Raw genomic sequence first — 24813 nt, 5'->3', positions numbered from 1 at the left:
TACGTCTTTGGAGTGTGGGAGGAAACCGAAGATCTCGGAGAAAACCCACGCAGGTCACGGGGAGAACGTACAAACTCCTTACAGTGCAGCACCCGTAGTCAGGATCGAACCTGAGTCTCCGGCGCTGCATTCGCTGTAAAGCAGCAACTCTACCGCTGCGCTACCATGCCGCTCAATATATTGAGTATTGTGGAAATTCACAACATGAATGTGCATAAAGTTGAAATCCATAAGCCTAGGTGGAGCTCCTAACACTCTTGATTCTCACGCAGCCCCTCAGGATTAAGGATAACTTGCTTCCAATCCATTTGATGGTTTCTGACATGGCTATTAAGGCCAAAACGTACAGGTATGTAGGTTAATTGGCTGGGTAAATGTAAAAATTGTCCCTAGTGGGTGTAGGATAGTGTTAATGTGCGGGGATCACTGGGCGGCACGGACTTGGAGGGCCGAAAAGGCCTGTTTCTGGCTGTATATATATGATGATATGATATGATAAAATTGGGTCTGCAAATCTACCATGGGGTGGGTGGTGGGGGGCAGGAGATGTTCCATAATTTTGCATTTCTTTTGCTTTTGTTACTGGGCTTCTCCATGTTCCCAACAAATGGTGTCAAAACATCTCATAGAAACATAGAAAATAGGTGCAGGAGGCCATTCGGCCCTTCGAGCCAGCACCGCCATTCATTGTAATCATGGCTGATCGTTCACAATCAATAACCCATGCCTGCCTTCTCCCCATATCCCTTGATTCCACTAGCCCCTAGACCTCTATCTAATTCTCTCTTAAATCCATCCAGTGATTTGGCCTCCACCGCCCTCTGTGGCAGAGAATTCCACAAATTCACAACTCTCTGGATGAAAAAGTTCCTTCTCACCTCAGTTTTAAATGGCCTCCCCTTTATTCTAAGACTGCGGCCCCTGGTTCTGAACTCACCCAACAATGGGAACACATTTTTCCTGCATCTAGCTTGTACAGTCCTTTTATAATTTTACATATTTCTATAACTTCCCCTCTCATCCTTCTAAACTCCAGTGAATACAAGCCTATCTCCAGTGAATACAAACCTATCTCGGTGCCAATCCGAATGCTCTTTGAGCAGTCATGGGCTAGGGACTGCCAGTGGTCAGCGGGCATGTTACTCTTCCACAATGAGGCTTTGAGAACATCCTTGAATAATTTCCTGTCTAGCCAGAAATGCTTGCCACACAGAGATCAGTATAGAGTATCTGTTTTAGGTGTTCAAATGATGTAGTCTGCCATTGGAGCTGTCTACATGTAATTGGGGTCATGATGCCACATTGAACATCAAATTCCCAACAAAATACTTTACTTTATTATTGTAGAAAGAAAACAATTGGGATCCCTTTCTCAGCTGCACATCACAAACGCTGGGAAGAGCTGAATGACATTGAAAGGTCATTCCAGTTAGCTATTTTAAAGCCAATCTGCAGGGTATCTGCCGGATACTTGAACTAACACATCCTTTAACATAATGCTAATCATCTAGCCATACAGAGAATTACCGTAAATGTAGGTACGTACAGTAAGGTCACACAACAAATTATTGTTTTCAGTGGCTAGTTGCCCATAGCTCCGAGACACTGCACCATCAAAAGGTGAGCCAGAGCAAAGAGAGCAACGCGCACTGTTGATGGGAAGAGATCAGCAAATGCACCACAGTAAAGCTGTCCAGGGCTGTGTGGAACACTTTCCAACTATTAAAACCCCTGACAAATATTCAAAGCAAATTATGCAATGAGGAAGTAAAGATCCAACGGATCAAATCAAAATGCCTCAGTTCCAGCACAAGTTTGGGAGGGACTGGGAAGGACAATTACGTTTTTTACTTACTTGGTTTTAGCATCTGGTAAATGTGAGAGAGTGACCAATTACTTAGAGGAAAATGAACATCAAAATAGTGTAGATGCTGGAAATTTGAAAGAAAACAGAACCTGCAGGAAATACTCAGCAGGTTATGCCACAGGCCAGGAAGGACAAAGCAAGCCAAAATTTCATGCGTAAATTGGCGTGCATAAATTCTCTTTACATTTAAGGATGCTCAAAGAATGTTGGAAAGAGAAACCATAGAATATAGAACATAACAGTACAGCACAGGAACTTTGGCCCATGTTGTCTGTGCCAAACAATGCAGATTTATAAGAAACCCATCTGCCTGCACAAGATCACTATCAATCCATTCCCTGTTTGTCTAAATGCCTCTTAAATGTTGCTTACGTATCTGCTTCCATTTCGTCCCCAGGCAGCGAATGTCAGGCATCCATCAGTTAGAAGGATGAGAGGGGATCTTATCGAAACATATAAGATTATTAAGGGGTTGGACACGTTAGAGGCAGGAAACATGTTCCCAATGTTGGGGGAGTCCAGAATCAGGGGCCACAGTTTAAGAATAAGGGGTAGGCCATTTAGAACGGAGATGAGGAAAAACTTTTTCAGTCAGAGTTGTGAATCTGTGGAATTCTCTGCCTCAGAAGGCAGTGGAGGCCAATTCTCTGAATGCATTCAAGAAAGAGCTAGATAGAGCTCTTAAGGATAGCGGAGTCAGGGGGTATGGGGAGAAAGTTGAGAATTATCAGCCATGATCACATTGAATGGTGGTGCTGGCTCCAAGGGCCGAATGGCCTACTCCTGCACCAATTGTCTATTGTCTATCAATGCAAAGAAAAAAATTGCCTTGGAAATCTCCTTTGAACTTTCCTCCTCTCACCTTAAAGCTATGCTCTCTAGCATTTCACATTTCCATCCTGGGAAAAAGACTGTCTGCCCCTATCTATGCTTCTCATAATTTTATAGGCACTTGGTGACACATGTATCGCATACTCAACAAGCAAACTTAATGTCCTTTATTATATGAATTTTGACAAAACAATAACTGTCTATCCACAGATGCTGCCTGGTTTACTTTCACACTTCTAGCATCTGTAAAACTTTGGATTTTGTCCCTCTATTCTACTACCTTCATGGCTCATGTTTGGGAAACAGCAATTAATCTCAGCCAACTTCTCCAATGTTAAAGAGCACCTTTACATTCAACTTACTGTGATTAGAAAACTAAAAAAGCCTGTCACCATGTACAGAACATCCTGGGCCAGCTAGAAAACAAAGATCCTCACTGAAATGAAGAGTCAATACTGAAATGTTGAGTCTGACCCAAAGTATAAGTTAATATATTTAATTCAATTTATTATTGTGTATAGAAGGCAAAGCATGCATGGGGAAAACAAAAGGTAGACACAAAATGCTGGAGGAACTTAGCGGGACAGGCAGCATCTCTGGAGAGAAGGAATGGGTGACGTTTCGGATCGAGACCCTTCTTCAGACCCAAAACGTCACCCATTTCTTCTCTGCAGAAATGCTGCCTGTCCTGCTGAGTTACTCAAGCATTTTGTGTCTACCTTTGATTTAAACCAGCACCTGCAGTTCTTTCCTACACGGGGAAAACAAAAGGCAGTTTTAAGAGACAACACAAAAGAAGTGAACGCATAAAAAAACCAATGTGATAATCATAAGGAATGAGCTAATGAAGAGTAAAAGTTCATTTTCAGCACTTGAGGAAGTGATTAAGATATACATGCATTTCTATAAAAATTATTACAAAGTTCCTTTCAGTGGCTGCATGAGGATAATAAGAGCCAAACTAAATATCTGATCAATACAACAATTGATGTCATCTACACCCACATTTTATTTTGTCCTTTGTCAAAGGGGTGCCAATCACCAATCACACCAAAGATTACAGCAAGGCCTTTGATAGCATAATTGAAGAAAGCATAATTGCTCACCAATTCCCCTGCAAATAATAGTACATTGACTGCTCTGGGAAGATACGCTTCAAGCTGCAAAGCTACTTTCAATATAGTTGTAAGTGATGGCTGTTTTACTATCACCACAGCAACAGAACCTCTCTGGCCTAGTCAACCTTGGTCCTCAGCCGGATGCATCTGGCATGTTAAGATAAAGCAGATGCAGAATGCAGAGGCCTGACCTATCCCCTGCTTCAGGCCGGCACCAGAATATTCTTTTGACAGATTCCCTGAGATCTAAAGTACGTACCCAACAGGTTCCTCGGAATAGAGAATGATAGAATTTGCAGACCCAGAAGTAATTTGTATTTGCCACATTCCAGCAGTGTCATCGTCAGATTTCCTGGATTTGGACCGATTTACCCTGTAGTCCCAGTTCACAATAGGATCAAAACTTGGTCAATTTAATACACATGTCCTATAACCAATAAACACTTATGAGACGTGATGGTTTGAGATTGGGTTCAGTTTAGGAGTCATGCAATCCAACCCTAGAATGTTAAAGTGAACCACAAGCAATATGCAAGATCCCAGTGGTTTGCTTCTTGGAGCCATAATCAGATTCTGAAAACTCCAACATGACCAAGTAACAGCTGCTGTGAAGTCCACCAGGATGACAAACCCTTCTGGGGACACCGCAAAATGGAGAACCTCAGCTCCAATTTTCTTGTGCAGTTAACTTCTTCAGTACAGGAAACATTATGTGTGAACCACTACCATTGAAAGATGCAAGGAAAAATACAATTTACATCAGAATAGCAAAAATTATTTATAAGTGAGTTCTATTATATCACAATGAACAGTAACTTTCTTTTGAATTTGATGCTTAAATATTTCAAAATGTTATGGTTTATTTTTTTAATAAACTGGAAGATAAAAATTATTGACAAAACATCTTCAGTGCTCCTGTACATTTTCAAACCACATCATGGCAAGGCAGACATTATCCCAGGCTTGGGCAGTCCAGTCCCAATAGAGGGGGAAGGTCAGAATCTAATTCATTTTCTGCCTAAAACATCCTCACCAGATGCAAAGTGAAATAAAGTATTGCCTTGCTTGACAACAATGTTACTCGATTGATTTCTGTTATTAGACAAGTGCAGAACTCCCCTGAAGCACATTTCCATTTCAGTCATTAGTTGCAACTTTGAAGATGTTCCTTTGTTCCCCAAATTCCCTTCACTCCAGGCTCAAGGCTATAAGTTGTGGAATGAGGGCAGGCAGATTATTTGCAGCATGTTAAATACCATTTACAGCAGGAATGTAGCAAAACCTTTAGTATAGCACAAGGATTGAGGATCCAGTATTGCTCAACAGCTAGCTGATTAATGACATGCCTACAGAATGTCAGTCAAACCACTACTATAGAAGGGTCTTGACCAGAAACATCACCCATTCCTTCTCTCCAGAGATGCTGCTTGTCCCGCTCAGTTACTCCAGCTTTTTGCATCTATCTTCGGTTTAACCCAGCATCTGCAATTCCTTCCTACACTACAGAAAAAATGACCCTTCAGGTTCACATTAAATCTTTCCCATTTCACCTTAAATGTATATCTTCTACTCCTTCACATCTTTTCTACAGCACATTGACCAAAACTGAAGACAATAGTCCAAGTGCAGCCTCAACAATGTTTTATCATTCTTTATCTACAGATTCACGGAACAATGATTCTGGTACCACAATGAAGATCAAAAACATTAACACTCTGATTAGAATTTCAGATTACTTTTGGGAAATCCAAGCAAGTTTGGATCCTTCCTCTTTGCACCTGGACCACAGATCCACAGAGGACGCCATCTCTCTGGCTCTTCACACTGTCCTGACTCACCTGGAGAGACAGGGCACGTACGTGAGGATGCTACTCATTGACTATAGCTCTGCCTTCAACACGGTCATCCCCACCAAGCGCATCACCAAAATCCACCAGCTAGGCCTCAGCTCGTCGTTATGGGACTGGATCCTGGACTTCTTGATGGAGCGACCGCAGGCAGTGAGAATGGGCCCACACCTGTCCTCCACTATCACCCTGAGTACCGGCACACCACAGGGCTGCGTTTTGAGCCCCATGCTCTACTCCCTATTCACACACGACTGTGTTCCTGCATTCGACACCAACACCATTGTCAAGTTTGCAGACGACACAACGGTGATCGGGCTGATCACTAACGGTGATGAAACAAACTACAGAGCGGAGGTGCAGAACCTGGCGGACTGGTGCTCTGATAACAACCTGTCCCTAAATACCACCAAGACCAAGGAGCTGATCATCAACTTCCGTAGGTCACACAACGGGGAATAAGCTCCGATCTTTATCAATGGGGACAGTGTGGAGAGAGTGTCCAGCTTCAAGTGTCTGGGCACTCACATTTCGGAGGATCTCACATGGTCCACTAACACCGCTGTGCTGGTCAAGAAGGCGCAGCAACGACTGTTCTACCTGAGAACACTGAAAAAGTCTGCTCTGCCCCAACAGCTGCTGATGACCTTTTACCGCTGCACCATAGAGAGCATCCTAACGCATGGCATCCCTGTGTGGTACCTCAGCTGCACGGAGGCAGAGAGGAGAGCTCTTCAGCGGGTAGTCCAAAGAGCTCAGAACACAGCTACTAGCCTTGGAGGACATCTACACCACACAGTGCCTCAGCATTCACAAAAACTCCTCACACCCCTGCAACAGTCTGTTCGAACTTCTACCATCGGGCAGACGCTACATGACCTTCTACGCCCGCACCTCCAGACTCAGGAACAGCTTCATCCCCAGGGCCATAGTTGCTATGAAACGGTCCTGCTGAGCTGGATGGTGACATTGCACAGTGAACCGGCACAGACCTACTTGAACTTTATACTGTTTTAAACTGTTTCTAACTTTGTTTCACTGGGTTGTATAAATTTATACTGATTAGCTAATTAATTTATTGCATCGTATGGAAGGCGCATTCCCAATCTCGTTGTACCCCTGTACAATGACAATAAAGATATATTTACTATATTGTATTGTATTGTGGAAAATAACAGCTTTATTTTTAAATGGCAACAATCCCACAAAGGATTAGGGAGCTTGTGATCGACCAGTTATATCTGGGATTGCCAGTAGGGATCAAATAGCAGCTGAGATGCTGCAGACTCTGGCTAAGATTATTAAATTAATCTGCTGAGTGAAATGAAATATCTTATCCCATTCAACAGAATAGGTCAAGAAAACAGGTATTGAGGACCGACCAGGTGCACTGCCCGACAGATGGAAGAGCACCAGTTTCTTTCTGCTTTAATCACACAATTTGAAGCAGAGAGAAACTGCTTAATGTAGTGGTGAAGGATATGTGGTCAGCGCAGCAGAACCTGCTTCCCTTAAGTGACATCAATAAAAGCCTATCCAGCTATAGGGAGTCCCACATAAGAAACTACAGAAGCTGATTTACAAAAATGACAAAGTGCTGGAGCATCTCAGCGAGTCAGACAGCAGCTCTGGAGAACATGGACAGGTGACATTTTGGGTCCACACCCTTCTTCAGAGTAATCACTCGCCGCGGTTTGACCTGACCCCACCTCTCTTCAAGTTTTCTCCCCTCTCCCACCACAATCAGTGCGATGAAGGGTCCGGACCTGCAAAGTCCTCTATCCAAGTTCTCCTGAGATTCTGCCTAAACCACTGAGTTACTACAGCATTTTGTCTAATTTTATTTGATGTTCAAATCAAAACTAGCAAGGTGGTTCTAAGCACCCTACTTTTAAATGGACATTTTCAAATTTATTTGTCAGTTTTTTTTAAATACGATACGATAAAGCTTTATTCATCCCCGGAAGGAAATTGGTCTGCCGACAGTCACAACACACAAGGTACACAAAAAAAAGAACTTAAAAGTGAAAATGAAAAAAAGAAAAAGACAAGCGACTGTTGGCTGGCTGCAGTGTACACAGAGCCTTCACTGGAACAAATGAATGAACAAACAAACACAGACATATCCCCTGGGCAGAGGATTCTAAACTTGAATGCCATGCCCCCCCCCCTCCCCCCACACTGGATCCCCCTTTGTTCTCCCACTGTCCCTCCCGGCAGCCCACCACGTCGGGGCCCCATTGTCTTCCGCATGCCCTTCACGTTCATCGACCGCGAGGCTCCACTGCAACAGAGACGCCCGTTGGCGCAGAGGCTCCCGCCACCACCGAGACACCCGCTGCCGTCTAGTCTCCCATTGCCGCCACCTCTGCGGCTCCTTCTGCCAAGACAGGCCTCGCCGCCCGGCTTCACCACAGTCCCCTGGGAGGCCTGTGGGGTGAGTCAGGCCTACCGGGTCGCGTCCGGTGTTCAGTCTTCATTCCTGTCATCAGCGGCGTGGTTGTTTGGCGGGTGGATCGGGCCCACGCTGCTCCCCGGGAAGCTGCCACTGCGCACGTGACTCCCCGGGACGCTCCAGCAGCTCCCCGGGACGCTCCAGCCATGCGTGTGGCTCCCCGGGATGCTCCCGCCGCACGCGGCGCCCCGGACATTTCGGTTCTAGTGAAGCTTGGGTTCAGACTGTCCAGTCTTGTCTGGGGGCCATAAAACTCACACGCATGCTCCTACTCTTGCCTTTAAGCCAAAATTTACAGGCTCACACACATAATGTAGGCAACATCACAAGGCATTATCTGAAGGAAGTTGGAGTATTTCAATGGTGCTTTATTGTTGCACGTGCAATTGCACAGTGAAATTCTTTTTTTGCATACCGTTCAGTAAAGTATTGCCATACCCAAGCACAATCCCCGATTAGCAAAGTGTACAGAAATAGTCCACTGAGACCGTATGCAAAAGACCTGGAATGTTGCTTGGAGTTTGAAAACAATGCCAAAATCTAGCGTCATTTTCAACGTCCAGTCTGCACTCCAGGTCTTATGAGCAGCGCCCAATCCATCGAGCCCCAGACCGTTGCAGGGCTTCCAACATCGCCGCCTTTAGACACCTCAATCAAGATCCCTCTCCGTGCCAGACCACCTTCGTGCCCAGGGGCTGCCTCCCGCAGCTGACCTTGAGGGCACAGAGACAAGTCCCCGGTTTACTCTCCTACCGGACTTGCTCCTCGCATTTGTCATCGCCGGCTCCCTTCTCTCTGGTCTTTGAGGCTTTGGGTCTTCTGTGATAAACGGAAGGCCAGACTGCCTCACGTAGGATATGTAAAATCTGTATTAATCTAGACCAGCACCAAGGATGGTACCAAAGTGGCTCAACCGGCAGAACTGCTGCCTCACAGCTCCGGTAACCCGATTTCAATCCAACGCTAGGGTTTTGGCCGTGTGGAGTTTGCAAATTCTCCCTGCGACAACAGGGAATTCCCCGGTCCTCTGGTTTCATTGCACATTCAAAAGACATGCGGATTGGTCGGTTAATTGGCTGCTGTAAATTATCCCTAGCGTGTGGGTGGAGGTAGAGTATCAGGGACGTTTCTCACCTTGGTCCTCAGGGGCTGACCCCTGGTCTCAAATTAGATCACTTCTAATCTTTCTAAACTCCAGAAAGCAAAATCTTTCTTCGCAAGATAAGCCCCTGATCCCAAGAGTTAATCTAATGCACATTTGTTACACTATTTCTGAAACAAATATATCCTTCCTTGTGCACCAACCAAAACAACTGTAATTCAGAAATCTCACACAAGTTCCTGCACTCTCCCTAGAAACTGTACATCTCCAACATCATCTAAACAGCCTGCACAACTACCAAACTCACTTTATGCACCACATACTACCCCTGCTTACTCACTCCGTGTTGCCTGTACTTAATCCATGATTCAATCCTCACATAACAATTCCACAGGAATATTGAACGCCCAAGTACTCATTCAAAATATGGTGTACAACATTGGTCTACTCATTCTGATTCAATGTACCCCTGCACAGTCTCCAAGTTCTCCAGATACAATGCACCAAACTGTTGATTTTCCCTTTTACCCATAACAGCCACTCAATATAGTGACACAATGAGCACTCATTTACAATCAAGTCACAACTGGAAGGAAAGAGCACACTACCTGAAAGCCTCAGCATGTCCAACAAAAAGAAATCAAGGTGGAGAGGTCACTACCTAATCCGGCCAATAGTATAGCATCCTCATCGACGATAGGTACAGCATGCAGGCAGTACTAAATTAGCACCTTTCCATGTCAGAGGTTGGAATTAGCACCAGTCAGAGCAGGTGGACATTCTGGCCAATAGTCTCAACCACAACTCAGGACCAGCTGTGCAGCTGGCATTTCCAGACAAATGGTGCAGGCTACCTTGTGAGATCGCCCAATTACTATGAAGGCAAAGGAGAAAGGACATGCACTATACATGGGACCCAAAAACACAAACAATATGCATGGTACACCTGAGACACGCACTGTATACAGGATAGAGATGCCAGTGACTCGCACTCTACATGGGACATCAGAGACATTAGCAACACACACCATATGCGGGACACAAAAACACTAGCAACACGGAGCACAATAGGGCAGTAGTGACCCCAACAACATGCATCATGCACAGTTCAGCAGAGACTCCAACAACACACACCGAAAACAAGACAGCACAGACCAACGTCACCCATTCCTTCTCTCCAGAGAAGTTGCTTGTCCCGCTGAGTTACTCCAGCATTTTGTGTCTATCTTTGATTTAAACCAGTATCTCTAGTTCTTTCCTAAACATTAACCCCCTTGTTTGTCAAAAATCCAGTATCGAAGATTTTGCTTGCACTGCCCTGTGGGGAGAAAGTTCCAAAGTCTAAAGTCCCATCACCACATCTATATTGAATTCATGACCCATTACTGTTAGATTGTCAACTTAAATTCTATATTCTCATGTCATAACATGACATCATGTCCACAACAATACTGTAAAGTCCCTCTGGATCTTATGCACCTTATTATGTCCCTTGTCCCTTTTTTGAAAAACTTCAACAGATACAAACATTGTCTGCTTAACCTTTCCTCAGAAACCCGCCTTTTGAAGATATTGGTCCAGAAAATGCTCTCCAAACTGCTTCCAACACCTTGAATAAAAAGTCAGTACTCCAGATAATGATATAACCCATGTTGTATGTAATTGTCAAGAAACCACCCCAGCAATAAACAAGTCAGCTTTCCTAATTACTTGCACCTCCTCCAACCTCATCTACTTCTTCCGCTGTTCCAGGTGTCAACTTGTCTACATCCGCGAGACCAAGCGCAGGCTTGGCAATCATTTCGCTGAACACCTCCGCTCAGTCCGTCTTAACCTACCTGATCTCCCGGTGGCTCAGCACTTCAACTCCCCCTCCCATTCCCAATCTGACCTTTCTGTCCTGGTCCTCCTCCATTGTCAGAGTGAGGCCCAGCGCAAATTGGAGGAAGAGCACCTCATATTTCGCTTGGGTAGTTACACCCCAGCGGTATGAACATTGACTTCTTTAACTTCAGATAGCCTTTGCTTTCTCTCTCCATCCCCTCCCCCTTCCCAGTTCTCCCACTAGTCTTACTGTCTCTAACTAAATTCTATCTTTGTCCCACCCTCTCCCCTCACATCAGTCTGAAGAAGGGTTTCGGCCCGAAACATCACCCATTCCTTCTCTCCAGAGATGCTGCCAATCCTGCTGAGTTACTCCAGCATTTTGTGCCGGTCCTAATTACTTGCTGTACCTAAATATTTGCATTTTACAAATTATGTCAGGACAACCAAACCCCGTTTGTGTTTCAAACCTCTGCAATCTCACGCCATTTAGATAACTCCATCAGATTTACAGAATTTCCCACATTAAACCCATTTGGTAGATCTTTGCCCACTGACTAAATTATCTAAATCCCTTGTAGAAATAAGGAACTGCAGATATTGGTTTATACAGAAGGACACAAAGTGGTAGAGTAACTCAGCAGGTGAGGCAGCATCTCTGGAGAACATGGATAGGTGACATTTTGGGTTGACAGAAAACCTCAACTGTCCCTGGTCACCAGAGGTGCTGCCTGATCCGAGTTACTCCACCACTTGTCATTTTACCTATAACCCTTTCTGGCTTCCAGTCCTCTTCGTATCACTCAAGCTTAGCAACCACATTTTCAGTATCTTCCTCCAAGCCAATTATGTACGCTGGAATATGTTGAGGTACCAGCACCAATCTCTGTGGCACCATCTCGGCAACAAGGAAACGTACACTTTATATGTGCACACACGATTAACTGCAAGCTCAGTCCTAATGCAAGGTCCTGACCTAAAACAGCGACCATCCCTCGGTATCCACAAATGATGGCTGACTCACTTACTTCCTCCAACATGTTGTTATTTTACTCTAGTATCGATAGTTGGCACAGACCCTACACGCCAAAGACCCTGCTCCCATGGTGGCTAGACAAATATACCCCAGGGCCCAACTTGGGGTTGGGGTGAATAAATGCTCACCACTGACCATCCCACACTGGCCCCATAGCTGGTCAGCTGACCATCCATCGCAGACTCCACATGTTTAATGATCTCCTGTATCCATGGCGAGTCATACTCATATTCACCACATAGTTTACCTGATCATGACCCCTCACAGACCGCACGTTTAGTGATTGCCTGTACCCAGGAATAGTTATACTAGTCATCGTTACAACAATCGTTGGGTCTGGACACAGCAGCAAACACCAATATCAGCAGTGATCATGACAGTTATAACAAGTTACAACAAGTTAACGCCTGTCACAGCAAAGTTCCCGCTCGTTATATAAAGTCTCACTGTTGGCAATGTCTGACCGGCCGATTATTTAGTGATGCTTCTCCTGCCTGTCACGCACCTGCTTGCACTGTATCGCTGAGGTCGTGGCCGGCCGCGCTTCGCGGGAACTCCTTCAGTTTGCGGCCGCTCAAGCCCAGGGTCCCCGAGCCCGCGGCCTCGGCCAGCGCCCGCTCCAGACACCGGGCCAGCGGCACCGCTCCTACGGCCACGCTGGGGCCACCGCCCGCCAACCCAAGGCCTGGGCCTGGGCCCTCCGCCGCCATGATCGTCCAGGCGCGCCGGCTCACTGCCGCCGTCGCGTAAGTCCCGCTGATCCACCGCTCCTCATTTCCCGCTGCGCACCGCCCGTCAGTCAGACAGCCAGAAGCCGAGTGAGGTGGAGCCGGGAGGGCGACGACAGCGCAGCCTGCGGGCGGCGGCGGGAACTGTAGGCTGCTGGTCGGCCTCCCTTGTTGAGATGAGACGAGCCGGCGCCGCCTTGCGAGCCCCGCCACTCAACGAGAGCCCCTCCTACTAGGCCTGCCACTCAACGAGAGCCCCTCCTACTAGCCCCGCCTCTTAACCAGAGCCTTCAGTCAAGCCCCCGCCAGTCAACGAGAACCCGCCTACTAGCCCTGGCAGTCAACGAAAGCACCGCCCACTACTCCCGTCGCTCACCGAGATTCAAGCTCCTTGAACAAATTGGTCCTAGAATTGAATTGAATGGAATAAATTTTATTAGCCAAGTATGTATACATACAAGGAATTTGCCTTGCTGCTTTGCTCGCAATGGATAACAACATGATATACAGTAGACAATTAAAAGTAAAACATTATAATTTAAACATGTGAAGAATAAAATAAAATACCAGAGCAAAAGGAGGCTGCAGACTTTTAGCTGTTGAGTAGAGTTACTACTGTTGAAAAAATGCTGTTTGTATGTCTGGCTGTGGTGGCTTTGACAGTCCGGAGTTGCCTCCCAGAAGTACTTCAAAGAGTTTGTGGGCAGGGTGAGAGAGGTCAGAGATGATCTTACCCACTCGCTGCTTGGCCCTTGCAGTGTACAGTTCATCAATGGGGGGAAGGTTGCAGCCAACAACCTTCTCGGATGATCGAACGATGCGCTGCATCCTCCGGATGTCATGCTTGGTGGCTGAGCTAAACCACACCATGATGGAGAAGGTGAGGACAGACCTTATGATGGCAGTATAAAAATGGACCATCATTGCCTGTGGCAGATTGTGTTTTCTCAGCTGCTGCAGGAAATACATCCTCTGTTGGGCCTTTTTGACTGTGGAGTTGATGGTGGTCTCCCATTTTAGGTCCTTGGAGATGATAATAGACAATAGACTATAGGAGCAGGAGTAGGCCATTCGGCCCTTCGAGCCAGCACCGCCATTCACCGTGATCATGGCTGATCATGCACAATCAGTACCCCGTTCCTGCCTTCTCCCCATATCCCCTGACTCCCCTATCATTAAGAGCTCTATCTAACTCTCTCTTGAAAACATCCAGAGAATTGGCCTCCACTGCCTTCTGAGGCAGAGTATTCCACAGATTCACAACTCTCCGAGTACGACAGTCCCGCCATTCCAGGAATTAACCTCTTAAACCTACGCTGCACTCCTTCAATAGCAAGAATGCCCTTCCTCGAGTTTGGAGACCAAAACTGCGCACAATACTCCAGGTGTGGTCTCACTAGGGCCCTGTACAACTGCAGAAGGACCTCTTTGTTCCTATACTCAACTCCCCTTGTTATGAAGGCCAACATTCTGTTGGCTTTCTTCATGCCTGCTGTACCTGCATGCTTCCTTTCAGTGACTGATGCACTAGGACATCCAGATCTCGTTGTACGTCCCCTTTTCCTAACTTGACACCATTCAGATAATAATCTGCCTTCCTGTTCTTACCACCAAAGTGGATAACCTCACATTTATCCACATTAAACTGCATCTGCCATGCATTCACCATCCCTCCCTGCCTGAAGTCCGCCACAATCATCCCACTGCCGAAAAAGTCTGTCATCAGCGGCCTTAACGACTACCGTCCGGTAGCACTCACACCGGTCATCACAAAGTGCTTCGAGAGACTGGTCCTGCAGCACATCAAAGCCAGCCTCCCACCCACCTTCGACCCATACCAGTTTGCCTACAGAGCAAATAGGTCTACAGGGGATGCCATCGACACTGCTCTTCACACTGCACTGACCCACCTTGAACACCAGGGGAGCTACGTGAGGATGCTCTTCCTCGACTTCAGCTCTGCCTTTAACACGGTCATCCCGAGCAGACTGGTCACCAAACTTTCTGACCTTGGATTTTCCCAAACCATCTGCCAATGGATCAAGGACTTCCTGACCAACCGCCCCCAGACCGTCAAAATAGGCCCTCACCTCTCCTCCACCATTACACTGAGCACCGGCTCACCACAGGGCTGTGTGTTGAGCCCCATCCTTTACTCCCTCTACACTCACGACTGCGCCCCCACCCATCCCACCAACACCATCATCAAGTTCGCGGATGACACGACTGTGGTTGGACTCATCTCAGGAGGAGATGAGACAGCCTACAGGGATGAAATCCAAAGGTTGGCAGCATGGTGTTCAGTGAACAATCTTGTCCTGAACTCCTCCAAAACAAAGGAACTTATAATTGACTTTAGGAAAACCAGTGTAGAATACGACCCACTCTACATCAATGGGGTCTGTGTGGAAAGGGTACCCGCTTTCAGGTTCCTGGGTACGCACATCGCAGAGGATCTTACCTGGTCTACCAACACCATCACCACAGTGAAGAAGGCACAGCAGAGACTCCACTTCCTGAGGATCCTCAGGAAAACCAACCTGCAGGAGAAGCTCATGATGTCCTTCTATCGCTGCTCCATCGAGAGTGTGCTGGCATACTGTATAACCACATGGTATGCCAGCTGCTCAGAAAAGGACAGGAAGGCCCTTCAGAGGGTCATCACGACGGCCCAGAAGATCATCGGCTGCTCACTGCCCTCCCTGGAGCACCTGTTCAGCCTACGCTGCCTCAGTAGAGCAGGCAAAATAATAAAAGATCCATCCCACCCCGGCCACCGTCTGTTTGTTCATCTGCCCTCTGGTCGACGTTTCAGGTCGATCAAATCCCGAACAAACAGACTTAAGAACAGTTTTTACCCCAGGGCCATACGAGAACTGAACACTACCTTCTGCACTAGGCAACACTGTTAAAAAATCTTTTGTACTTAATATAATTGTATTTATTTGTTTTTGCATTTATTGCATATATGTTTTTACGCACCGTCAGGATTGGCTATTGTCGTTGCAATGACAATAAATGAATATTATTATTATTATTATTTACCTAGAGTGGATTCAAAACTTTTCCTACTTTCACACGCACCCAAATAAGGAGTTGTTACTAAGAAAGAAACTTTCTTATCTCTATAGACGAGCAATCTCACAGCTGCATGACCTTGCTTTACTGTTTCAATACACAGTACTCGCAGTCAGACAGAGTAGTGGGAGAGGACAATAGCCCATCTCTTCTGTACACTCCTTATCACTCGTAAAGGGACAAACACATTCTGTTCCCAAGGATAACGTTTCTGCCACAAGCATCCATCTTACTGCTTTCCTCTAAAATAAGCATCCATTTTATATTAGCTAAAACAACAAAAGAAACCATCTTTACTACAACAAAATATAATATCTCTAATTGACTATACCAGCTAATAGCATAGATTCTCAAGGGGAGGAGAGGGGAAGCTCTCCTAAAGTCTACAATCAAGAAGCTTATTGTGTAGGAAGGAACTGCAGATGCTGGTTTTAATCAGGGTTGATGTGACCCATTCCTTCCCTCCAGAGATGCTGCCCTGTCCTGCTGTTACTCCAGTTTTTTGTGTCTATCCAAGAAGCTTATTTCCATGTGGTATTAATCTCTTCCCCTGCATCCCTTTTCGATTCACTTGATCCCAACTGCCTGAATTCATGCCTCTTTTTTTCCCCTTCTGATCAGAGCCTTAATACCCTGTCATCCAACACTGTCTCAAGAGGGAGTTAGATTTAGCTCGTATGGCTAAAATAATCAAGGGATATGGGGATAATTGCAGGAATGGGGTACTGATTTTAGATGATCAGCCATGATCACATCGAAGGGCCGAATGGCCTACTCCTGCACCTATTTTTCTATGTTCCTATGTCTGGGCTTTCAAGCTCCTCTATCTTCTCCCAGAAGGTAGAAGAATGAAAAAGGAATGGCCAAGCATTCCTTGACAATACTTCCAGCCTTCGTGATGCAACAGTGGAGATGAAATGATGGAAGGTTTTTGGGGAGCAGATAACCACTACAGATCATAAGGTCATAGGGAATAGAAGTAGAATTAGGCCATTTGGCCCATCAAGTCTACATCGCCATTCAATCATGGCTGATCTATCTCTCCCTCCTAAACCCATTCTCCTGCCTTTGCCCCATAACCTCTGACATCTGTACTAACCTGGACTAACCTTTACTAAAGATTACACTCAGTACAATCTTAACCTCTATATTCAGAGGGGTTCCCTTTGTCCTATTCATCCCTTCTCCACCTTCTCTGCAAATTAAAACGCACCTGTCTTTCTCTCATTCCCGTGTCTGCATGAGCTGTTAACCCTTTTTATTCTTTGCACAAACGCTGCCTGACCTGCTGAGTGTTTCCAGCATTTTCATTGTCAACAGCGAGATGGAGAGGCGTTCAAGACGAGGGTTTCAGACATATAAAAGGAATGGTCCGAGAGCCCTGTCAAAGAGCCAGTATGGGGCCGACGGGCCGAGTGGCCCGGGTCTCGCCAACCGCCCGCCGCGTGCCCTGATTGGTCGGCTGCCAGTCTCGAGCCCCTCTGTGCAGGAGGAGGTGGGGCGCTCGAGGCGGCTCTGCGCACGCGCTGAGCGGCTGTGGGAGGCACGGGATGGCGGCAGCCGGCTGCCGTTTTCTGGCGGGTTTGACCGCTGGCCGATGCCGCGGTGGCGGGGGTCACCTCTATTCTACTTGGGCAGTTGTTCACCACCGAGCCAGGGTAAGTCGCAGGAGATAGGAACTGGCGCGATGGGTGCGAGCTACTGCGGTGATGGTCCCGACGACGGGGTCTGTGCCGGGGTCGGTATCCAGCAGGTGGGGGCTCCGCTGTGAACCCCACGCCCCCCCACACACACCCCGTGTCCTGGGCCGAGATGGCTGGGACTGGGTGCAGGATGCGGAGGGATGATGCATCCATTGTCACTGTGGGTGCGAGGTTCGTCCCTCTCCTGCTCACATTATCCTGGGCAACCAGTTTACCGAGTTTCGGCATTGCTTCTGTTGTTATTTCTGCAGGTTTTTGTGCTGGGTCTTTACAATCCTCGGTTTTCTGCATCGCCGCGCAAGTGTAGCAGTGACTTTGAGCATGACCAGCTCATACATTGTTCCTTGAAAAGTGTGGGAATCCTGAAGCGCTATGCCTGAACAGGCTATACCAGTGTTTCTCTTGTTTACCCCTGATCTTAAATACATCTTCGATACCTGCACGAGATAGCCCAGCTGTTGGCGGTTGTACAATAGAAAACAGAAACATCTGAATTTGTCCAAAATTCTCTGGTCTATATCCCAATTTACAGTGAGACTTGCGTACCCGATTGTTTTCCTACTTGGCTACATACAGGTTGATCAATGCCTCTATGTAAAATTGTCACTTGTGTATGAAACCCTGCCTACCTCTGCAATCCCCTGAATATAGTGACCCTCTATATTTATTTTGCATATCCTTGTCTTTTATACCGTCGTCTGTAAATATTTATTGCTAGACTTCCTCAAACCCATTCCTCCTCCCAAACCTCCTTCAGTGAAGTATTTGAAACCTTCAGTGAAGTATTTGACTACCTGTACCAATGTGATTTGGACAGGTTGAATGAGTGGGTTAATTTGTGACAGTTAGTGTAATGTGGATTGTGAAATCAGCCACTTTGATGGTGAAAACAGAAAGGCAGGTTAATGTCTCAATGGTGAGAGATTAGGAAAGGGGAGGAGCACTGAGACCTGCATGACCTTGTAAACCAGTTGCTGAAAGGCATTTTGTCTGCTGTGTGACTATAACGTACCATTTGCCTTAACAGCCGATTGTACCTGCATGCTTTCAAATCTGTACTAATTCTATGCACCAACTCTTGTTCCATCGCCTTTTATGGTTTGATGACAATGGCCTTAAAACAAGATAAATCATCACGGAGCTGGGGTTCATTACTGTAAATATAGAGAGGCTTTGACAAGATTGGAACGGAGGATTATGTGGCGTTTAATCTCGTCCTCAGAGAAAAGAGTTCTTGCAATGGACAAGTGAAGTAGTGGTTCACCAGACTCATTCCTGGGATGGCAGGTCTGATATATGAAGCAGGGTTGCTATTGAGTTTGGAAGGATGAGAGGGATACCTCATTGAAACTTATCAAGTTATAGTTGCATTGGATGCTGGAAGGATGTTCCTGTTGGTGGGTGAGTCCAGAACCAGGGGTCACTTGGTAAGCCATATAGGATCAAAGAGGAGAATTTTTCTAGCAAAGCAATCAATTGTGGCCAAATGATTGAATAAGTTGAAGGAGTTAATGGCTAAAGAGATCAGGGGATATGAGACAAAGGAGGAACAGAGTAATGAATGTATAAGAAAATAGCTGCAGATGCTGTACAAATCGAAGGTATTTATTCACAAAATGCTGGAGTAACTTAGCAGGTCAGGCAGCATCATGGGAGAGAAGGAATGGGCGACGTTTCGGGTCGAGACCCTTCTTCAGACTGATGTCAGGGGGGGCGGGACAAAGGAAGCATATAGGTGGAGACAGGAAGGTAGAGGGAGATCTGGGAAGGGGAGGGGAAGAGAGGAACAGAGGAACTATCTAAAGTTGGAGAAGTCGATGTTCATACCACTGGGCTGCAAGCTACCCAGGCGAAATATGAGGTGCTGTTCCTCCAATTTCCGGTGAGCCTCACTATGGCACTGAGGAGGTCAGACTGGGAATGGGAGGGGGAGTTAAAGTGCTCGGCCACCGGGAGATCAGATTGGTTAACGCGGACCGAGCGCCGAGCCTGCGTTTGGTTTCGCCGATGTAAATAAGTTGACATCTGGAGCAGCGGATGCAATAGATGAGGTTGGAGGAGGTGCAGGTGAACCTCTGTCTCACCTGGAAAGACTGTTTGGGACCTTGGATGGAGTTGAGGGGGGAGGTAAAGGGACAGGTGTTGCATCTCGTGCGGTTGCAGAGGAAAGTGCCCGGGGATGGGGTGGTTTGGGTAGGAAGGGACGAGTGGACCAGGGAGTTACGGAGGGAACGGTTTTTGCGGAACGCAGAAAGGGGAGGGGATGGGAAGATATGGCCTGTGGTGGGGTCCCGTTGTAGGTGACGGAAATGTTGGCGGATGATTTGTTGGATACGCTGGCTGGTGGGGTGGAAGGTGAGAACGAGGGGGATTCATTCTGTCCTTGTTACGAGAGGGGGAGGGGGAGCAAGAGCGGAGCTGCGGGATGTAGAAGAGACCCTAGTGAGAGCCTCATCTATAAAGGAAGAGGGGAAGCCCCGTTTCCCGAAAAATGAGGACATCTCTTATGTCCTAGTGTGAAACACTCATCCTGGGCGCAGATGCGGCGTAGACGGAGGAATTGGGAGTAGGGGATAGACCTTTTGCAGGAGACCGGGTGGGAAGAAAATAGCCATGACATTGAATGACAGAGCAAGTTTTAAAGGCTGAATGGTTTACTACTAAATGACCTCTCCTGATTAAATACATCTAACTATGGACAGTCCAGTCCATGCGTACGAGCGAAAATTTGGAAAATCAGGGGGATGAATCAGGGTGGATTTGCTGGCTGATGTAATGCTGCAAGCAACTTTTGATAGGTGTGAACAGGGCATTTCCTTATGTCTTCGTCACCCACCCCCCTCCCCACCCTTCATATCCGCAGCAAGTGAGATCCGAGAAAGTAAGATCGTCTGGTGGCCGCTTTTCCCGTTTCCCCATCACAGCTGTTTCTGTGATTTTGCCTCGCGTGTTTTTGTTAATTTCTGACATATGTACTTTGGGTTATGAACAATTCTTAGGAATAGAACCTGGCAACTGCCTATATATTAATTTTGGGATGTTTTATTACATTGAGTTGCTGTGTAAGTGTACAGGCTCTTTCTTTAGCACATTCAGATTGATTCTGATTTGAGTAGGAAGGAACTGCAGATGCTGGTTTAAACCGAAGATAGACACAAAAAGCTGAAGTAACTCAGCGGGACAGGCAGCATCTTTGGAGAGAAGGAATGGGTGATGTTTCGGGTCAAAACCCTTCTTTGATGCCTTAGTTGTTTGTTGTTTCAAATAACAATGTACCATTTCATGCAGAAAAAAAATTAATGTGATGAACAATGGTTTTGGCCCTTTACAATTTTTATTAACATTTATTCAGGCTACAACATGCATTAATTAATTAATTAAAATCGTTGAAAACATTTACGACGCAGTTGTGCTGATTTCCGATGGGTACGGTGACGGGCGCACCACACATCTCTGTCCTCCGTACAACTGGCAAGCTCCTCTTTTGTCTCTACATATGCGTTTTCCATCAATGTCTTCAGCATCGTCTTGTTTGGTCGTCCCGGGTTCCGTCTTCCTTGGGTGGGTGGCATTTCTGGATGGCGGTGGCAATGACCAGCGAGCCTCATCCTTCTCGGTCAGAGGTAGAATCTCCCCATAGAGATGGGCGTTGGTGGTGTGGTCCTTCCAACTGACATTTTGAACTTTTCTGAGCATTCGGGTGTAGATACCATCGAGAGACTTGGACAGTGCTCGAGTGAGAGTCCATGCCTCACACAGGTACAATAATATTGTCTCTACAGTTGCATGGAAGAATCTCAGTTTGAGACCCTTGGACATCCGAGACATCCAGATTTTCCCCATGTTATTGAGGGATTTCCATGCGAGTGCTTTTCAGACCTTGATGTCATTCTCCGAGCTCTGTATCCTTGCTCCCAGGTACTTGAAGTCCTCCACTTTCTTGAGAGATGCATCGCCACTGGTCTTAAGAGGCTGATGGTCACCACCGTTGAATGCCATGTACTTCATCTTCTTGGCATTGAGGTGGAGGCCCACTTTCTCGCACTCCGTCTCGACTCTGCCGAACAGCTCTTGTGCCTCCCCAATTTGGTCTGACAGCAGGATGATGTCATCAGCGAAGTCGAGGTCTGACAAGTTGACTGACCCGATTCTTCTCGAATGCCCTGGGGTGATTTTGAAGCCGAGGTTCTCGTGTTCCTTGAGCACCTACCTCATTGCATAATCAAGGACAATGACGAAGAGAAAGGGTGCCATCGTGTCTCCCTATAAGACCCCTGCGAGGATTTCGAACACTGCTCTCGCCATCCAGGGTGACAACCTTGGCCGTGGTGCCCAAGTGCATATCCTCAATGGCTCTCAGGAGACGAGGAGGGATGCCATGAGCCTTCAAGGCCATGAAGGCTTATGCAACATGCATATAGCTTTTATACCTCCTCAAATTCACTCTTTAGTTGATTACTTCAGTTCTTTCATCATTGTATGTCTTTTATACTTAGTTTTTTTTATGCAGTCAGCAAGAAAAAAACAATAGTTGTTTATTAAATCACAAAATTAGCAGAAGTTGCTGAGGAAGGCACACAGGAACACCACCTTTGCAAGTTTTCCTCAAAGTACCACACCATCCTGGCAGTACACTGGGAATACCTTCACTAGAATAAGTGCAGGTTTTCATGTATTCCCAAAGTCATTTAGGATAGTCAACATATGCTGGCCTTTAACTATCAGATGACGCATCAATGTTGAAATTGTTTCATTTAATGCAAGGAACTTTTCAACTAATATTTCCAAAGTTTTGCTATCATTGTGTGTTTTTATTACAAAGCCGTAAATTTGAAAGTGATTTATTGAAATTTGTTTCCCATCTGATGCTGCTTAATGGAATGTCTGCCAGCATTCTCTGTTTTTTGCTTTGTGCCAAAATAGCTGAAAATAACTGGTCTTAGTAATTCTTATGGTCAGTGATGATCAGAACTGAAATCAGTTAATTATATTATGCCCAATGCAACATTTAGTAATGTGTTAAAGTAAAAAACAGGCTATGTCAACTTTTAGCCAAATGTGTGACTTGGCATTTAATAGTGCTGCCATCAAATTCATTTATTAAACTGAAAAGTCAATGAGTTAAGCTGTTTTTAAAATTGTGTTGTTTTGAAAGATGCAGTAATGACTCAAACTCCCTGTGCTGCAGGTTATACCCATAAATGGATTTTGTACAAATTGTAATTTAAGAATATTTGTCTTTTTATATCAAATTTCAAGTCATGTTTTTCAAATTTTTAGGGACTTGGTGTATCTTCTGGATTGCTTTCAGTCATTGGCTTGTGGCAAAATCAACAGCAGCAAAGGAACCTTTCCTTGCACGAATACCTAAGCATTCGCTTACTGGAAGATGCTGGGATCTCTGTACCGAAGGGTAAAGTTGCTTCTACTGCTGAAGAAGCATATGATGCTGCCAAAGCAATTGGTATGATCATTTGTTTGAGATTATTTCCTTTAATTTGCTAGGTAAAACATTGATGTAAATTTAAAATTGAATGACATTTGATAGCAGTCTTAAATTTTTGAATATTGTCAACAGTATAAATCTTGTCAGAAAAGGAGTCATGATTTATTGTGTCAACGTGTACCATCTCAGAGCAATAGAACACAAATAATTAAAGATGAGTGTTTAATTATTGCAGTGAGCACTTGCAAAAAGATAAATTAAGATTTTAAGGAAAGCTCCACGTCCAAATTTCAAACAAAGAAACAGGGAATGATTTCAACTGTTCAATGATTACCTTGATAGTAAATATATTTTGCCTTTATATTTTTATCTTAAGTTATACTTGGTTCTTTAAAGAATCTGATGAAGAACAAACTGGTACTGGATCAAGAGTTGGAAAGTTCAGCATTTTCTTAATTGGATCATCAGATATAACAGAAGCTGAAGAACAAATTCTTGCATGTAGTTGTGAAGAAGGACCCTTGATGTAGTGCTCAAGACCCATTCATAGTTTGTATCCATTTTTCTCCACAGATGCTGTCTGACCCGCTAAATTCCTCGTCTTTTGTTCATAACTATTCTGCTTCTGTTTTTTAAAACTTTTCCTTGCATCTTCCTCGCAGCTTTTTTTGTTCACACATTTAACTTATGGCTCCTGGTCTTTTGAACCATCTGCTAAAAATAAAGAGTTCTCTGTTTTACCCAATCTAAACCAGTCATGATCGTGAACATTTCTACAATAGATTATTCAATTTCTGTTTCAAGAATGCCTGCTTCTCCAGTTGCAGTTCTCCCCTGCAGACAGCTTCACCAGCCATTTCAGAACTGAGCAGAACCATGGCACCTTCAATCCTGAGGGATTGAAGCCATGAAGGATAGAAAGGGGAAGAAGTATATGAGTTTGGAATTTGCTACCCCAGGTAACGTACAATTGTACAAGACATTGGTGAGTTCACATTTAGAGTATTGTGTTCGGTTTTATTTTTTTGTGATAGGAAAGATGTTGTTAAGCTGGAAAGGGTGCAGATAAGATATATGAGCTTGTTGCTAGGACTCGAGCGTCTGAGCAAAAGGTTGAGCAGGCTAGGATTTTATTCCTTGGAGAGCAGGAGAATGAGGGGTGATCTTATAGAGGTGTATAAGATCATGAGGAATAGATGGGGTAAATGCACAGTCTTTTAACCAGAGTAGTGGAATCGAAGGATATAGGTTTAAGGTGAGGGAGGAAGGATTTAATAGGAGCTTGACGGCCAACTTTCTTACACAAAGGGTGGTAGGTATATAGAACAAGCTGCCAGAGGAGGTACATTTGGGCAGGTACCTGGACAGGATAGTTTTAGTCGGATACTTGACCAAGTGGACCCGTCGGGTCCAAACTTCTTCATTGGTGCAGCATCCTCTCCCCTCCTCCCCCCTTCTCCCCTCCTCCCCCTTCTCCCCTCCTCCCCCTTCCCCTCTCCTCCCCCTTCCCCTCTCCTCCCCCTACCCCTCTCCTCCCCCTTCCCCTCTCCTCCCCCTTCCCCTCTCCTCCCCCTTCCCCTCTCCTCCCCCTTCCCCTCTCCTCCCCCTTCCCCTCTCCTCCCCCTTCCCCTCTCTTCCCCCTTCCCCTCTCCTCCCCCCTTCCCCTCTCCTCCCCCCTTCCCCTCTCTTCCCCCTTCCCCTCTCTTCCCCCTTCCCCTCTCTTCCCCCTTCCCCTCTCCTCCCCTTCCCCTCTCCTCCCCTTCCCCTCTCCTCCTCTT

The 24813-nt window shown here is 45.9% G+C and overlaps 2 protein-coding genes across 9 annotated transcripts in view; one reads left to right on the top strand and one right to left on the bottom strand.

Annotated features, from left to right (window-relative positions):
• The window catches only part of lrch1 (leucine-rich repeats and calponin homology (CH) domain containing 1), a 133244-nt gene extending 120233 nt beyond the window's left edge, over positions 1-13011 (bottom strand). For all 6 annotated transcript variants that reach the window (XR_013547908.1, XR_013547907.1, XR_013547910.1 and 3 more), the window contains exon 1: positions 12586-13011. Coding sequence is in view for 2 of the 6 variants with exons in the window: in XM_078409347.1 (XP_078265473.1) it covers positions 12586-12790 (205 nt within the window). In the remaining 4 variants the exon portion in view is untranslated. The remainder of the gene's footprint in view (positions 1-12585) is intronic.
• Positions 13012-17414: 4403 nt separating this feature from the next.
• The window catches only part of LOC144598845 (succinate--CoA ligase [ADP-forming] subunit beta, mitochondrial-like), a 66895-nt gene continuing 59496 nt past the window's right edge, over positions 17415-24813 (top strand). For all 3 annotated transcript variants that reach the window (XR_013547906.1, XM_078409346.1, XM_078409345.1), the window contains exons 1-2: positions 17415-17544; positions 22870-23053. Coding sequence is in view for 2 of the 3 variants with exons in the window: in XM_078409346.1 (XP_078265472.1) it covers positions 17437-17544; positions 22870-23053 (292 nt within the window). In the remaining variant the exon portion in view is untranslated. The remainder of the gene's footprint in view (positions 17545-22869; positions 23054-24813) is intronic.

The sequence above is a fragment of the Rhinoraja longicauda genome, chromosome 12 (genome assembly GCF_053455715.1).
Source record: "Rhinoraja longicauda isolate Sanriku21f chromosome 12, sRhiLon1.1, whole genome shotgun sequence".
Classification (NCBI taxonomy): domain Eukaryota; kingdom Metazoa; phylum Chordata; class Chondrichthyes; order Rajiformes; family Arhynchobatidae; genus Rhinoraja; species Rhinoraja longicauda.
This window is presented reverse-complemented; position numbering and strand designations above follow the sequence as displayed.